At 41.3% G+C, this 17,508-nt stretch overlaps 1 protein-coding gene across 5 annotated transcripts in view; it reads left to right on the top strand.

The window, feature by feature from the left end:
* The window catches only part of DROSHA (drosha ribonuclease III), a 130,231-nt gene that overhangs the window by 92,452 nt on the left and 20,271 nt on the right, over positions 1-17,508 (top strand). For all 5 annotated transcript variants that reach the window (XM_079916365.1, XM_079916366.1, XM_079916367.1 and 2 more), the window contains 3 exons: positions 5,811-5,855; positions 7,381-7,538; positions 9,018-9,123. In XM_079916365.1, the coding sequence (XP_079772491.1) occupies positions 5,811-5,855; positions 7,381-7,538; positions 9,018-9,123 (309 nt within the window). The remainder of the gene's footprint in view (positions 1-5,810; positions 5,856-7,380; positions 7,539-9,017; positions 9,124-17,508) is intronic.

The raw sequence follows: 17,508 nt of genomic DNA, 5'->3' as shown, positions 1-17,508 counted from the left end.
TTTATAATCATTGGGTACCTACCCCATGCAGGCTTAGTTGAAGCTATAGCCTTTTGGCTTTTCTGTTTATGATTTGTTTTTATGTAAGTTATGTAGACTAGATAAATGTATATTTATTTTAGAAAGTCAGTTCATAGGGAGTTTCTGATAGGGCTATGAATAAAGAATATGGAAGTACTTTTTTTTTTTTAAAGCAAGTTATAGCTCAAGAAGAAATGATAGATTCTAAAATAATTCCTGTTGTTACTAAAGTATTAAGCCATTAATATTGCCAGGGCTACCTTTTTAATCCTGCATGTAATAGAGCATACTGGCTGCTTTTTGTACCCAAACAAGTCAATTTAACATTTAAAGGGAGAGGCAACTCTGTATTCCCTATTGAAATGTCATTATAATTGAATGAAATAGCCCTCATGGAGCAGTAAAGAACATAGGAAGCCAGGGTTTTAAGCCTTTGTGAAACCTTCAATGTAAGTGGCTGTCAGATGTTATTACTGTATTCCTTAGGATAGTTTAAAAAAAAAAAGAATCAATAGCTTTGAAAAATGGGGCCTGGATGATGCTCATATCTGAGGATTTGATCTTCTTTTACCTGTTTTTATAGAGATAGGTGGTGATTTTATACGTGTGAATTTCCTCCCGGTGGGAGCATTATCTACAGGTGTTCCATGTCCCCCATTTTGTCCTACAACCTATAAACAAGTGTGCATCTCGATTTGTATCTGTAGCAGATGTATTTTAAGTCTTTTTCTCAAAACTTAAAATAACTTTGTTCTGGCCTTTATCTTTTGTTGGCAGTTTCAGCAACCTCTTTACTTTGTTTGCTCCTCCAGCCTTGCCTCTGTGTGCCCCCTCACCCCTTGAACCTATCCTCCACCTACTCCTGCCCCTGTCCTCCCATCTTACCTGCATCCCCCATCCACTCTGTGTTTCCGTTTTCCTGAATTATATGCAGCTTTATACCTGGTAGTCTTAATTGCATCAGTTTTGTTTGGATTCTTTTCTCTCTTTAAACTGCTTCTCTCCCACTTGTCTACTTAGCAGGCTTATCTTTTATTTCCAGTGCCAGGTACAATGCTGGCATGTGCAGAGTTTAATAAATATTTGTTAAAGGAATGAAATGGATAAATGACTAAATGAAAAAGCAGAGTCTGAACATCATCTTACCAATGGGACGGCTGACATTCAGAATTTGTTTTAGTCATTTTAGTGTGTCTTTTGTGAAATTGAACAGTGCTTAGTAATATATGGTCTTCCCACTTCAGCGTTTTCAAGTGCGCACACTTGGACAGTCTAACTCATCTGACATCTCCATACTGTTTTACATCTCTTAGTTGTAGTATGTGAGAGATTTTGGCGAACCATCGTACTTTTTCTTGAGTAATGGTTCTGTGAAAGTCCAGTCAGCCAAAGACAGCCAGAGACAAGCTGTAGGTTTACTGACTCCACGCATGGGGCTGGGGGAGGGGGCAGGGGGCATGCTCATAACAGGGAGGGGACCCTCCTTTCTGAGACCTGGGCTGGTGCTGACCGGTTCCGAGGGGCCAGGAAAGCAGGAATCAGTTCTTGTTTGGTTGCCGTGTCTGAGGCCGGGTTAGAAGAAGCAGTGGGGGCTTCCCTGGTGGCGCAGTGGTTGAGAGTCCGCCTGCCGATGCAGGGGACGCGGGTTCGTGCCCCGGTCCGGGAGGATCCCACATGCTGCAGAGCGGCTGGGGCCGTGCGCCATGGCCGCTGGGCCTGCGCGTCCGGAGCCTGTGCTCCGCAACGGGAGAGGCCACAACAGTGAGAGGCCTGCGTACCGCAAAAAAAAAAAAAAAAAAAAGCAGCAGCAGCAGGGGATTAATTTGGGATTGGGTGCTGTCAGGAGCCAAGGGGCAGTTTAGCTATTGAGTGTCCCTGGCAATCTTTATTTCGGGGCTAAGACATAGCAGAGCAGGTCAGAGGGCAACACTGGTGGGAGAGCAGTTGTTTCTCAAACCAGGGGGTCGTTCAGGTTTTATAGATGCTGTAAGACCTTGAGGGAAATGCTGTTTCCTGTTAACTTGGAAGCTGGCTTTATGTGCGTCGTCCTATCAGCCCTGTTAACAGAAGGGCTATTTTTCTTTCTCAGCCTGAACTACTTTTTACTCTTTCAGCCCCAGGATGATTTTGCCAATTCTGTGTTTTCAGGTCTGTGTGACCCTTCCCGGCTTACCCAGTACATTCAGAGCCACTGTTTCCATTTGACCATCCAATGACCCTCTTAGAAACATAGGGAGCAATTACTATGTAATCTTTCCTAGTCTCCCACTCCCCCGCCATACACACCTCTTTTTGTCTGTGCATATCTGTCCCAATTTCTCTGACCCAGGCCTTTCTCTGGAGCTCCAGAAATTGGAAAAAGTGTCTTTTCAAATTGCCTCTGGGCAGCTTCACCTGGGTGTTCCACAGACACCTAATTTCAACAGGTTTAGTATTTGAATTCAATGCCTTAGCCCCCAAACATATATCTCCTTCTTTAATTTTATGATCTAAACCAGAAACCTTAGGGTATTCTTTTGTCCTTAAGCTTTTTTCTCCTCATCTCCATTCAGTTGCAAACCCCTGTCAGTTCGGTGCCTGGTGTCTCCTGAGTGGGTTTATTCTTGGCCGTACTGCTGCTTTTTTTTTGTTTTTGTTTTTTTTGCGGTATGTGGGCCTCTCACTGTTGTGGCCTCTCCCGTTGCGGAGCACAGGCTCCGGATGCACAGGCTCAGCGGCCATGGCTCACGGGCCTAGCCGCTCCGCAGCATGTGGAATCTTCCTGGACTGGGGCATGAACCTTCATCCCCTGCATCGGCAGGCGGACTCTCAACCACTGCGCCACCAGGGAAGCCCCGTACTGCTGCTTTAACGTTTGTCCTCCTCGTCTCTCACCTGCCATAATTAACCCGTTGTCCTTCCCTGCTGCTCTAGTCCATCATTCATGCTGTGTTTAGTGTTGTCTTCTTTTTAATGCACAGATTTGATTATGGTCTTTGTGGCTTAAAATCTTTGGTTTCTTTATTGCCTGCCAAAGTCTGTATTACACAACATAGCATTTAATAGTTCTCATAATCTGACTCCCACCTATTTTTTCGGTCTCCTTTCTTTTTACTCCCTCTTTGTGCCATTCTAGGAATTACCTTTTTTTAATTTTAATTTTTTTTGAGTCTGTTATAATTTATTAACAAATAAGTGTTTATTTTATTTTATTTTTTGCTTTACAGTGTTGTGAAAAATTTTTTTTAGGTTTACAGCAAAATTGAGAGGAAGGTACTGAAATTTCCCATATATTCCCTGCCCCACACATGCACAGCCTCCTCCACTATCAGCATCCCTGACCAGAGAGGTAAATTTGGTATAATCAGTGAACCTGCACTGACATATCATAATCACCCAAAGTCCATAGTTTACATGAGTGTTCACTCTTGGTGTACATTCCGTGGGTTCAGACAAATATGTAATGACATACAGCCACCATTACAGTGTCATACGTTTTCACTGCCTTCAAATCCTCTGTGCTCTGCCTATTAAGAGTTACCCTTTTGTGTGTGTGTACTTTGAGACCTATTATTTGTGTATATATGGTACCCTGCTTTTGATTCCCTCCCTCTGCTGATGTACTGAATTCCTCAGTGTTCTGTGTTCTTAAGAATACAGCTGAAAAGTCACTTCCTTTTTGAAGCTTGATCTGACATCCCAGGCAGTGTTTTCCTGGCACTTGGTATATATACATCACTATTATAGAATTTGTCATAGTTTATTAAATTATACTTATTTACCTTCATTCTTCCCCACTAGGCTCCTTTGAGGACAGAGATAGTGTCTTATTCGTCTTAGTAAGCTAATATGTAACAGGTATTCAATAAAAATATGCTGCATGATCTAATGTCCCAACAGTCAATGAACATTTTCCAGAAGAGCAAACTGAAGGTAGAGGCTTTACCTAAGGTCCTTGGGCTAATAGAAAGCAGAGCTGGGATTCCAGTCGAGATCTTTTCCAGGGTATTTTCTCTGACCCCAAGGGGGCAACAGAACCTTATCTCAGTGTGCAGGGTAGAATAAAGGAAATGGATGCCATTGAAACAGGCTAGTTGTGAGGTTTTTAAGCTATTACACCAAGATGGGTGACAGCAAACATCAAAGAAGAAATCAGTGTTTTTGAGCAAAGAATACATAGGAGAAAGGAGGAAGATGAATCTAGAAGTCCCTGACAGTTTTGAGCTTTGGAGATTGAAGTTGGTCAGGAGAGATAGTTGTTTGTCGTCATTGTTGATGTCATCATTATTAATAGTGGCATTTTCTGTGTGCCAGCACTGGGTTCAATGCTTTGAGTACATTGCTCACTGAGGCATCAGAGAACAGTCTGAAGTAGGTACTGTGATTATCTTTGCCTTATACTTGAGGAAAGGTTGGCTCAGGGAGGTTAGGTAACTTGCCAACGGGGAATCAGGATTAAATCAGGCAGCCTGTCTCCTCATCCTGCAGCTTTTTCTAACACCATACTCCCTAGTTTAAGGTGAAAGGTAAGAAGGTATGATTTGGTCATTTAGGTTTGAGGTAAAAGATGCCCATAAAGGCACCTAGAGTTATGGACTTGTAGCTTGGGTGAGAGGTCAGAACTGCAGCAGAGATGAACAAGTGATTTAAACAGAGGTAGCAGTTAAAGCAATGGGAATGACAGGGCTCTCCAGAGAAGCAGGTAATGAATAGGTCAGGCAAGGGGCTGAAGTTTGGTAAATGTCCGTTTCAGGTACAGGAGGAAGAGAAAAAGCATTGAGAGAACATGAGAAAGTTGCAGGAAGGGAGTGACATTCAGTATAATTTATGCTACAGAGAATTCAAGGGAAAGGTTATTGAATTGGTTAAGAGAAGTCCTTTAAATAGCTTTAAAAGAACAGTTTGATATTTAAGCTTGTTTTTTATATTGGCAAAATAAAACACCAAAAACAAAACCTCAGTGTATTTTATTAAGATGCAAGTTGTACAAAAATATCAGGTATTTTATTTCACTTTGTCATCATCTGATCACAAGTGATAATATATTTTCCTATACTTCCCCCCTCCAAAAATTAAAAAAAAAAAACTTGTCTTTTAAAAGTTTTGTCATTTATCTCAAAAACCTATCATCGAGGCCAGAAAGGAGATTAAGTTGGAGGCTCCCTAGAGTCTAAAACTGAAGGAAAAACACTTTAATCCCGAGGAAGGTCTAATTATAACTGCCTCTGGATTTAACTCAATGGATTAGGATTTTCCACAGAATTTATTCTTTTATTTATTCTCTTATTTCAAGTATACATTTGTAATGATCCACAGTAAAAGTGTGGTCTTACAAATCTAAGTGTTTAGGAACTAGATATGGGGTGTTTTCCACTCCATCTTAAAACAACGCAACGATAATGAATTAGTGCCTAAATAAAGGACCATTTGAGATGAGTTTTCATTACAAAAGGCACAGCTGATGTACATTTCTGGGGAATGGTAAACTAAAAAATGTGATTAAAACAGCAGCTTAATCCAGTGTATTAGGTTAAGCAAATGGGTAACTTAGTTTTAAAAGGTATCTTTGACTCTTGGGGGTGTGGGGGGCTCTTTTCCTCCCCAGCTTAATAGGCTAATTAGAGTCACTGCAGGCAATTTGAGTGGTGAATACACTTTAAAAAAAATAGTTTGCCAGCACTATTAAATTTGCAGTAAGTGGAGTCAGCATCTAAAATAGTTCAGTATTTCACATAATGGCATTTTATTTAGCACTCTAGAGTGTGTTAAATGGCTCCCTCAAGCATTAAAGGCATCACTCCATTTTCCAGGACTTGCGCGAAGTCTGGCTCAATTATCCTCTCCACCCACTCCAGGTAAGTGTGACCTTCCTGTCTGCAGTAAGCTTTATAACTCTGGGCATTCATGATGCTTCAGTCTGCCTTTTGTCCCTTCCTGCTTTTATCCTTTGATTCCCTTCTGTGGCTTTATGACTTTAAGCTGGGGTGTCAGGCCGGAGAACTTTGGAACGAATATTAAAACAATGCCATGTGTTGCCCTCTTTGTGGTCTGGGGTGAGGTGGGGGAAGCACTGGGAGTTGCCTTCCCTCAGGAGGCAGGGAGAACTACTTGCGTGGCTGTGGTTTGGTCCCCTCTCTTCCCCAAAACAGTGATAGTCAAAGCATAATATGTTGTCTCCAGTATATCTACATGCCTGCTATTATAGGGAAAATAATATGGAAGCAAGTCTGGGCTTATTACAAAGTAGAACAAATACTAAATTAACATTGCTAAATCGTAACCTAATTTGGATCTTAGAAGTTGAGGGCTTTGGCTTTGATGCATAAAACATATTGTAAATTAAAATTTTAGTACAGTATAATGGCTTTTTATTCAAGATTTTGGAATTTAAAAGATCTACTTATGGTGACACTTCTTTCCCCAGTTGGTTTAAAAATTCTTACTATTCTTTGCTTTTATTACCATTTTACCTTGGAGATATACATCATATACATACACATGTAAATGTATACTCATATATACATATTTTTGTATATGTATATTATGTGTATATAAAAGTCATCACTAGTGGCTGAACTCTCTCATGAGAGGCTTTACAGTAATAAGTGACATTAATTCAGAGTACTTTAGAAATATTTTATGAGTATGAGCTTGCCCAGAGTTCCTGAAAATATTCATTTTATTTAAACTCTTCATATTTGCTCTCTGCTAGTGGTTAAAGTCTCATTGTTATGTGGAGCACCTGACTAGTGGTATAATAATCTCCAGTGTGATAAAACTGAATCCAGTTTTAATGATGTTCATTTGCCAAAATAGGTTGGTCCCTAGAAGACACGCAGAGGTCAAGTTACTCAATGCAGAGATTCTCAAAAGCTGGTCCCTAGACCAGCAGCATCTGCATTACCTGGGAACTTATCAGAAAGGCAAATCCTTGGTCCTTATTCCAGTCATACTGAATCAGACGCTCTGGGGGCAGGGCCTGGCTATCTGCTTTTAACAAGTCCTACAATGGTTTGATGAACACTAAAGTTTGAGAACCACTGAGTTACCAGATAGATATATATGTATTCTCTACCAGTGGTTCTTCAGCTTGCCTCTTCCTTGGAGAGCTAGTATAATACTTGGGATTTTGAACTATCTGTGTACAGTATTTGGCCTTGAAATCTGATAGAAGATTGGAAAATATTATTTGAGCCTTCTTTAAATATTAGGTTTGTTTGCCATTCTAAGGGATGAGAAAGAAGCTTTCGTGTTTTATTGGCATTTCAGAAATTTCTGCCCGTGGGAGAAGGAAGTTTACAAAACACTATCTTAGAATGGATAATTACTTTTGTAACTAAAAACTGCATGTGATTTTTATTTCTTTCTTTCTTCTTGTAGCTTCAAGAGCCAAATACTGATCGACAACTTATTGAGACTTCTCCAGTTCTGCAGAAACTTACTGAATTTGAAGACGCAATTGGAGTAATTTTTACCCATGTTCGACTTTTGGCAAGAGCATTCACATTGAGAACTGTGGGATTTAACCATCTGACCCTGTAAGTTAGAAGTACTCATGTAGTTCTAACATGGGCATTTAGACAAGCAGTCCCAAACGTTTGCTGCATGCCCTTCCCAGGTTGGGGTCTCGAACATATTTCCAGGGAAGTCACGTCGTTCGATGGATGAGCAACCAGACACCAGTGTGGACCAGAGGATATGCTCTCATCCAGTATTTTTGGTCTCATTGTCATGCATCTTATTTCTCTGTAAAGTATAAGAGAAGTGTGAAGGAAGTAAAAACTTGTTCTATGAAGGGACAAATATTATAGGCTTTATAGGCCATGTGGTATCTGTCATGATGATTCAACTCTGCCATAGTAACAAAAGCAGCCACAGGAAAAATGTAAATGAATGAACATGGCTGTGTCCCTTTTTACTAAAACAGGCTATAGGCTGAATGTGGTCCTCCAATCCCTGCTCTGGATGAGTGATTTGAACATGAGCTAATGAAATAATTAATAAAATAACCAAAACATTGTTTCTTTGCATGGTGTTTTTTATTCAGTTTTGGCTTCCTTCCCCCAAATCAGATACTCACAGTTCTCTTTACACTGTAAAGATTAAGGATTCTTGTCATAGATTTTTTAGTCCTTAACCTAGAGTTCAGATTTGAATAATGGAGTGTAGTTTTCAATAAAAAGATAAAGATTTAGGGCTTCCCTGGTGGTGCAGTGGTTGAGAGTCCGCCTGCCGATGCAGGGGACGCGGGTTCATGCCCCGGTCCGGGAAGATCCCACATGCTGCAGAGCGGCTGGGCCCGTGAGCCATGGCCGCTGAGCCTGCGCGTCCGGAGCCTGTGCTCCGCAACGGGAGAGGCCACAACAGTGAGAGGCCTGTGTACCACAATAAATAAATAAATAAATAAAGATTTAGCAAAGAAAATTCTTGGGCCTTTTTGCTTTGTTTTGTCTGTATGAAGATTGTCTGTGCAACATTGTTGTCTCCGCTGTACAGTTGACCCTTGAATCACATGGGTTACAACTGCATGGGTCCACTTACAAGTGGATGTTTTTCAATAAGTATGTGCGACAGTGCTACACAGGGTCGGTTGGTTGATTGGCTGGATCTGCAGATGCGGAACCGTGGTACAGAAGGCCGACTGTAAAGTTAAGCTGGATTTTTGACTGAATGGGGGGGGGTCGCTGCCCCTAACCCCCTCACTGTTCAAGGATTCAACTGTGCTTTATTTTTCAATTGATACTCCCCAGCTTTTGGCCAGGCACTATTTACTAGTCTTTATTTTAGCAGTTGTTTAATCCTTATAGTACTTACTTCACTCTCCTTTGAAACTGAACCTGTATTGACTCAGATCTCTTCTCAGTTGAGGGGCCTTAGGGAATTATTTTTAGTTTTGTGCTTTAAGCAAGATGAACACATTGCTTTTTAACATCATGCCTTTTGAAAAAAATTCTCTGTGTTTTTTTTTTTAATCCACAAATGCTTATTGATCTCTTTACATTGATGTTTTTTCCCAGAGGCCACAATCAGAGGATGGAATTCCTCGGTGACTCCATAATGCAGCTGGTAGCCACGGAGTACTTATTCATTCATTTCCCAGATCATCATGAAGGACACTTAACTGTGAGTTTGTATTAAATCATTTCCTCCAATAAGATTGCTGTATAACAGAGAGCAAAGATTAGAAGAACCGAATATATATTTATGTAATTGACTTAGTCCTTGGTGACTTTAGCATATCATATGGTTTTGTTTCATTATGTAAATTGTGTGCAAAACAATATATGATAAGAGCTCATTTCCATTTAGTGACTGCCTACTCAGTGCAAGACATGGAGTTAGGCTTCATGGGGGGAGCAAATATTAGTTGACACCTAGTCTATCCATAAGAAGTTTAAAAACTATGAGGAGAAATTAAAAATATAAGTAAATAACTACAAATTCTCTCTCTCTTTCTATATCTATATACATATGTATATAGATATAGTGTGGGGTGTGTGTATATACATATACATGTACACTATAAAAAGTATAAGTGAGTAATTGTAACTAAATACAGAGAGTACCACGTTAAATATTATGAAGAGACATAGGGAAACTGTGCTGTTTAGGAAAAGTAAGATTTCTTTCAGCTGTGGAATTTCTAGAAGGCTTCATGGCTATGATGATGTTTGAGTCTTTAAAAGGATGAGTAGGATTTGGCCACTGGGAATTAATGGGAAGAAATTTCTATGCAAAGACATTGCACACATTGGGACTGCTGAAACAAGGGCACAGCATGGAAGATCAAAAGCCTAGTTTGAGGGGCTTCTCTGGTGGCGCAGTGGTTGAGAGTCCGCCTGCTGATGCAGGGGACACGGGTTCGTGCCCCGGTCTGGGAATATCCCACATGCCACGGAGCGGCTGGGCCCGTGAGCCATGGCCGCTGAGCCTGCGCGTCTGGAGCCTGTGCTCCGCAATGGGAGAGGCCACAGTGGTGAGAGACCCGCGTACCACAAAAAAAAAAAAAAAAGCCTACTTTGGCTGGATCATGTGGAGTTGAAAGGGACTTAGAGAGACAAGGCTTGATTTATGACCAAAGTGAAATAGTTCCCATTCCTCTCACCTTTGTTTCATTTTATAAAATTTTATTGAGCTTTTTTATTTGCTGGGTGTGGTTTTTACCCTGTGAAACCAATCAGTAATAAAACCAGAGTGGAGAACAAAACATATCTGGAAGCCAGTCGTGATGATCTCTCCCAGCCCAAGGAATAACCTTTGAGAAGTCCCTCTAGAATTGGGCATTGGAAAAGCAAATATTTTATTGAGCAAAGAAAAAGAGTACTCACTATAAGACATTTTGTGAGTGCAGACATTCTTCATTAGCTTGAGGCAAATAAGTCTTTCATACTTTGCATCTCTACAATTTCTATACATGTTTTGCTTTGAATAGAATTGGATCTTATCTCTGCAACTGTGAACCCTGGAAATAGTTTATGTGACACACAAATATTGGATTTAGGGAGAATATGGTTATTTGACTATGTTTAGATGTAATTTTTCAGCAGAATTTCTAAGCCCAACAAAATATGGTCCTTTAATTCTTTCACTCAGTGACTATTATTCACTGAATATTATGTTCCTGCTATGCCCCATGTACCATTATATGGGAAATCGGGAATACTATTATTTTACATTTAGTTTAAAATTAGCAGTTTGATTACCACTTAACGTTAACTGCTTTTGGATGGACAAGAAATTCCTCTTGAATTACTATTAAGTTCTTAAGAACATACGAGCATTTACCGGAAATAAACTAGTATCTAGTATCTTGCTCTACATTCAGGAATCAATAAATGCTCGTTCAGTATCTTCCATTAGGGAATACACTTCATAGCTGTCAGAGTATCTGGTTGGTCTGAGAAATGGCGAAACTAAACCAAATGGCTTAAGTGGTAATTCATCTTATGGCCATAAAGAGACCACTGTTGAAAATGTGTGACTTAAATACACACATTTACCCCTATATTCCCTCAAATTAATTGTGAACTCCAGGATTTTGTGGAGCAGGGACGTATGGATCAGCAAGTTTACTGCTGCTCTTCTTGGCCACGGCACATCCCGCCCCTGACCCCCAACACTGAACAGATAATGAAACCAGAACTCAGAAAGGCATGGGCCCTGCCCAAGATCTGGATAAAGGTAAAAGCAGGACTATGCTAGAGACTCCAGTTTTGTGTTCTTTCCAAAATGACTTCAGTGCTGGAACTAATTTTATCCAAAATGTGTTTATCAGCCTTGCTGTCTTAAAAATAAAGAATTTTTGGATAGCTTCTTAGAAAAATGTTAACAAAGAACAAAATTCTGATATGATGGTTTTATGAACTGTATTCACAGAAAGCTTCTGTAGAAATCAGTAGGACCAAGAGATCTGCTGACAAAACAAAGATGTTCTGTCATCAGTGAAATACATATTTAAAAGATACTGACTCTCATTAATGTCTCTTTGATGTGGTTGCTCCCTCCCTCCTTCTTTTTTTTTTTGCGGTACACGGGCCTCTCACTGTTGTGGCCTCTCCCGTTGCGGAGCACAGGCTCCGGACGCCCAGGCTCAGCGGCCATGGCTCATGGGCCCAGCTGCTCCGCAGCACGTGGAATCTTCCCAGACCGGGGCACGAACCCGTGTCCCCTGCATCGGCAGGCGGACTCTCAACCACTGCACCACCAGGGAAGCCCCCTCCCTCCTTGAGCCGCTGTCTCCCGTTGGCTTCTATGATGCTGCACGTTCCTGGTTTTCCTCTAACCTCTTGAGCTACTCTCTTAGCCTCCTTTGCAGGCTCATCCTATTCTATAGAGCTGATGAATATTCCAGGATGTACAAGGTTTACTCCTAGGCATTTCTTCTTCTTAGTAGAGTCTCTTATAGGCAGTCTTTTCCAAGTATAGCATTAGTTTCACTCTGTAGGCAGACTTTTAAATGGACTTCTTCAATCCCGTTTCTTTTCTGAGCTCCAGTGCCAGCTGCCTTCTCATCATCTCCACATGTTGAAGACTGAACTTGAAGTCTTCTCCCACCTGGGTCCTCTACCAGTATTCCTTGAGTAATTGAATGGCAACATCACCCATCCAATGTTGCAAGTCAGAAACCTAGGAGTCATCTTTGATTCCTCCCTCTGCTTCCCTTCCCTATATTCTAGTCCATTCGCAAGTTTTGACAGTATTACTGCTGGACAGTGTTATGTCTTCATCACCCAGATCCTCTCTACCGACCCCTGTCACCTGGACCACTGCAGTGGTTTCTGCATAGCTGTCACAGTGTTACAGGAATATGATTGACAGAGAGACTCGGTTAGAAGAGGTGGCATTTACTAAATTGCAAAGGATAGGAATCTTAAGGTTGTGCTTATACAAAGCAGTAGGCAATGCAGCAGGCTCAGATTTCCCATGAGATGTGTGTTACTATTGGAAAAGCTGGTCTTTGCCATTCTTGTGGGCATTTTTGTACTCTCCAATGGGGGACATTGTCTCAGGTTTCGGGCCTGTTGGACAGCGTTACGGCTTCCTACACCAGCCTTCCTGAATCAGCTCTTGCTCCCATGCAGGCCAGGAGTCTTCTGCCTTCTGCAGAAGTCTTCTTACCTTCTGCGGCCAGTGGAGTCTTCACCACACATATTTTGTGACCACACTAACCATTCATCGTCAGTCCGCTTCGGTTGTTCCTCTTCACCTCCCCAACCTTCTCAGACCTCTTCTCTTTTCTGTTGACTTCCTCTCCATGAGTCTGAATACATCTGTACGTTACCTTCTATTTTATGTCTTCAGTTCTTACTTGCCCCTAACTCCATACTCAAATATCTCCATATTTAGAGATATACTTGGATATCTAGATATACTGGATCTCTGGTTGGATTTCTTTCGGGCACCTCAAACCTAACATGGCCAAAACAAAACTGATTTTTACCCCCAAACCTTGGTGTTCTCCATATCAGTAAGGATTGTTCTGTTCTTAGCTCAGGCTAAAAACCTTGGAGTTATCCTTAACTCTTCTCTTTCTCTCATCCTACACCTCCTAGCCATTAGCATAGCCTGTTGATTTTACCTTAAAAGTTCGTCCCAAACATAACTACTTTTCACCAGCTCCACTGTTATCACCCTGGTCTGGACCACAGTTATCTTTACCTTAAATTACAGCCATAGCCTCCCAACTGGTCCATCCCTCCCCACCCTTCAGCCTATGTTCAGCACATCATCTAGAGGGACTATTTTTAAAGAGAAGTCGGATTACAACTTCCTTTGTGCAAAACGTAAAGATTTCTCATCTCAAGGGTAAAAGACAATGTTGTTACCTACAAGACCCTGTATGACCTGCTTTCCTGCTGCCGTCTTAGACTTTTTCTCCTAGACACTTCACATTAGCCTCTGTGAGATTCCTGCAGGACACTAAGCAAGCCTTTGCCTCAGGGCCTTTTACATGCTTGCGGCCAAATCCCACACCTGTGTTCAGATGTCATCACCAGTGAGGCTTTCTTTAATTCACTCTGCTTGATAGTAACCTTTTTTCCTCATCCCCAGCTCCCCTCCCCCAGTCTGGAAGCTTACCTCCATTTTCTCCTTCCTTTTTCTACTTAGCACATACTATTCTCTCATCAGAGTGTAAACTTTGTCTGTCTTCTTCACTCCTGATTCCCTGGGTCCTTGGACAGTCCTGGCATATCAGTGCTCAGCAAATATGCTGAGTGAATAATCATCATATTCCAGTCTAATCCTCTTCATTTTTTCTTTGGAGAGTGAAATGAACAAGTCTGCCCACCTGCCCGGCCTTGTGTCACATATTTGTCTTATCACTCTGCACCTCTTACCTGGCCTGCTTTGTGTTCCTCCAAGCTCTCTCCTGCCATTGGGTTTGTACATGTTCTACCTGGAGACCATTCTGCTTCCTGCCCTTACTCTCAGCTGCCTGGTATCTCCTACTCTGCATTAGATGTCAGTTCCCTCATGACTGCTGCCTGCAAGGGAAACTTTCCAGTCAAATTTCTGTGTTCTTTTCCTTCCTGGCACTTATTTGAGTTTTCCTGTCCCACTAGCCTGGAAGTTCTGTGAGAGCATGTGTTTATTTATCACTATATGTGCAGCATATATGTATATGGTATATGTAGGCTCTCAATACATATTTGATAAGTAGAAGAATGAGAGTTTTGTGGGCAGCTAAGTCATATAGAGAGGGAAGTGGAAGTGGCATTGGAAGGAAACAACATGTTTTTTTTAATGTGTAAGGAAAGAAGCTGAAAACTATTTATGAATATCTAAGGATTAAAAGTAATTTAAAATTTGCAGAGGATTACTTACTGCAGTTGCATTTGGCTGGGTAGAAGGCAGGGAGAGGATGGCTAATTATTCATTATTGTGATTAAAGAACACACAACTACGGCGAGGCATTAGTTGGCTCAGAGCTGTTGCCTTGCACACTCGCTTCATAGAGAATAAGGACGGTTGAGCAAATGAAATCATGGTTTTCAAGTTTTGAATGCTTATGGGGGAAATCTATAGTGTTCTATAAGTTGGGTGTTCAAGAAGTCCTGTTTGGGAATGAATGTCAGACTTATATAATTGTGCTAGCATGATGGAGTTTGAATTGGGATGTATAGGGAAGAGGTTCTATTTCATAGACTGAAGTTTTGGTTTTTGAGGGTAGAACCTACTCAGTAGAGTCAGGGTAAATAGGAGAGTGTCTCAAAGAGCATTTATTTAGACAAGAATGCCTCTTTTGTCACACTTTCAACTTTTAACATTTGCATCTTTTTCACCTCTATTTCATTCTTTTCTCTTAGCCTTTCCTATAAGTTTCCGAGCTAAAGATAGTTGTCAGTCCCATGCCTACAATGTGCAAGGCACTGTGCCTAGTGGAGGCGTCCACCAGCAAGATGAACTTGCAGAAATTTTTGTTTGTAGAGGAATGATTTGGGGTAATGAGAAAGCAAAGATTACAGATAAAATTTGAGAACCAGTGATCTAATCCTTCCCTGCTGCCTTCAGACAGCACTGAGCATAAATCAAACAAGCTATCTAACAGATCTCTTTGAGAGGGTAGATTCCACAGCCTCCTGTTTGAGAATTTCTCCATCACTGTCATAATTTGGCTTTTTGTGTCTGACCTGCACTCCAGCGGGTAGCATTTGCATCTCTACAATTTCTATACATGTTTCGCTTTCAATAGAATTGGATCTTATCTCTGCAACTGTGAACCCTGGAAATAGTTTATGTGACACACAAATATTGGATTTAGGGAGAATATGGTTATTTGACTATGTTTAGATGTAATTTTTCAGCAGAATTTCTAAGCCCAACAAAATATGGTCCTTTAATTCTTTCACTCAGTGACTATTATTCACTGAATATTATGTTCCTGCTATGCCCCGTGTACCATTATATGGGAAATCGGGAATACTATTATTTTACATTTAGTTTAAAATTAGCAGTTTGATTACCACTTAAAATTAACTGCTTTTGGATGGACAAGAAATTCCTCTTGAATTAATATTAAATTCTTAAGAACATATGAGCATTTACCAGAAATAAACTAGTTCTTTAGTTATCACGGGAAATGGAGGCCATCTGGCTACCACTGTTGGTATGAGAGACCTGTGTGGCGCATCACTGTCATTTTTAATAATATGTTCTACTTTCACCCCATGCTCTTGTAGTAAAGTCCTCAAAATAATAAATCAGAGTCTACTGTTTTACACTAGATGGCCCTCTTTGGTAGCTCACGTCCCACAGCTGTGGTTTTCTCTTTAGAATCAAGAGTGAATAGAAGTTTAAGGAAGAGTGCCAATGTGTTTCTTTGCTTATTTTAAACCAATAAACCTTTCTCTTATTAAAATTTAAGTTTACACTAATTAGGAAAGACTGCTATGTTGAGATAATAGAAAACATACTGGATTCTCAAAATCGCACTTGGCAATTTGTGATATTTTTGTCAGTCCTTGCCACTGCTTCAGGAACTCAGCAGTCTTTTTCTCAGCTTCACGGAGAGCCCTAACTACAGCTTTCCTCACTTTTTCTGCTAATTTCAAGTTAAATTGTATCTTTTTTGCGGGGTGTTAAAAAAAGTTGTTAAGGACAGGTTAGCACTCAGTAAAATGGAGAGCTTTGAAGACTATTAGTGGACAGGTATCCAGAATATTTTGATTGAAGACAAATCCAGAGGAATTCCTAGAACCTCCTATAACCGTTTTCCTATAACCGAAGAGCAAGCATATCTTATAATGATGATGTCAGTAATAACAGCGGCTAACGTCTCTGTGTGTTTATTATGTGCCAGTCATTGTACTTAGATTGTATACTCATTCACTTTAATTCTCATTACATCCCTGTGAAGTAGGTACTACTTCCTCCATGTAATGGATGTGGAAACTGAGCCTCAGAGAGATTTAGTAACTTATACAGGGTCACCTAGCCAGGAAGTGGTAGAGCCGTAGTTTGAACCCAGGCAGCTTGGCGCCAAATCTTCTGCTTTTTACCAGTACATCTAACTCAAGGCATTGTTTGCAAAACAGTCTAATAACCGTCTCATGCTCAGTTGGGTGCTTAATGTTCATTTTCAAGGTTTCTACTAAGAAATGTTTCTTCTTTAAAATACTAACTTACAGCATTGACATCTGCAGGCTTTCCAACCTCATGTCTTACCCCATTCAAATCCATCCACCAAAATGACCTTTCTATATAATAAGAAAGTTACCTTGCCACTGCTCCCATTTGACACCTTTTGGGACTCCTCTTCCCTTATAGGAAAGTACAGACTTCTTTTACATCACCTGCAAGACTCTCTCTGCCCAGAGGCTGGGCAGCCTCACCTGTATCAGCTCTTCCCCACCAGGCTCAGATTTCTCCTCCAGTTCCACCCAGGAATCACCTCACTGTGTCATGGCCCCTTGCCTTTTTTTTTTTTTTTTTTTTTTGGCTGCATTGGGTCTTCATTGCTGCGCACGGGCTTTCTCTAGTTGCGGCGAGCGGGGGCCACTCTTCCTTGTGGTGCACCGTCTTCTCACCTCAGTGGCCTCTCTTGTTGCAGAGCATGGGCTCTAGGTGGGTGGGCGTCAGTAGTTGTGGCACGTGGGCCCAGTAGTTGTAGGCTGCAGAGCACAGGCTCAATACTTGTGGTGCGCGGGCTCAGTTGCTCCGCGGCATGTGACATCCTGCTGGACCAGGACTCGAACCCGTGTCGCTTGCATTGGCAGGTGGATTTTTAACCACTGCACCACCAGGGAAGTCCTGGCCCCTTGCTTTAATAGAGCTGTTTCATCATCCTGGAAAACCCCTTCCTACTGTCTTAGTCTATTCAGGCTGTTATAGCAAAATAGCACAAACAGGATGGCTTATGAACAGCAGAAATTTATTGCTCACAGTTCTGGAGATGGAGAGTCTGAGATCAGAGTGCCAGCATGGTCAGCTGAGGGCTCTCTTCTGGCTCGCAGACTTCTCATTGTACCTTCACAGGGTGGAAGGGGCAAGAGATCAGTATGAGGCTTC

The sequence above is a fragment of the Stenella coeruleoalba genome (genome assembly GCF_951394435.1).
Source record: "Stenella coeruleoalba genome assembly, chromosome: 3".
NCBI lineage: Eukaryota > Metazoa > Chordata > Mammalia > Artiodactyla > Delphinidae > Stenella > Stenella coeruleoalba.
This window is presented reverse-complemented; position numbering and strand designations above follow the sequence as displayed.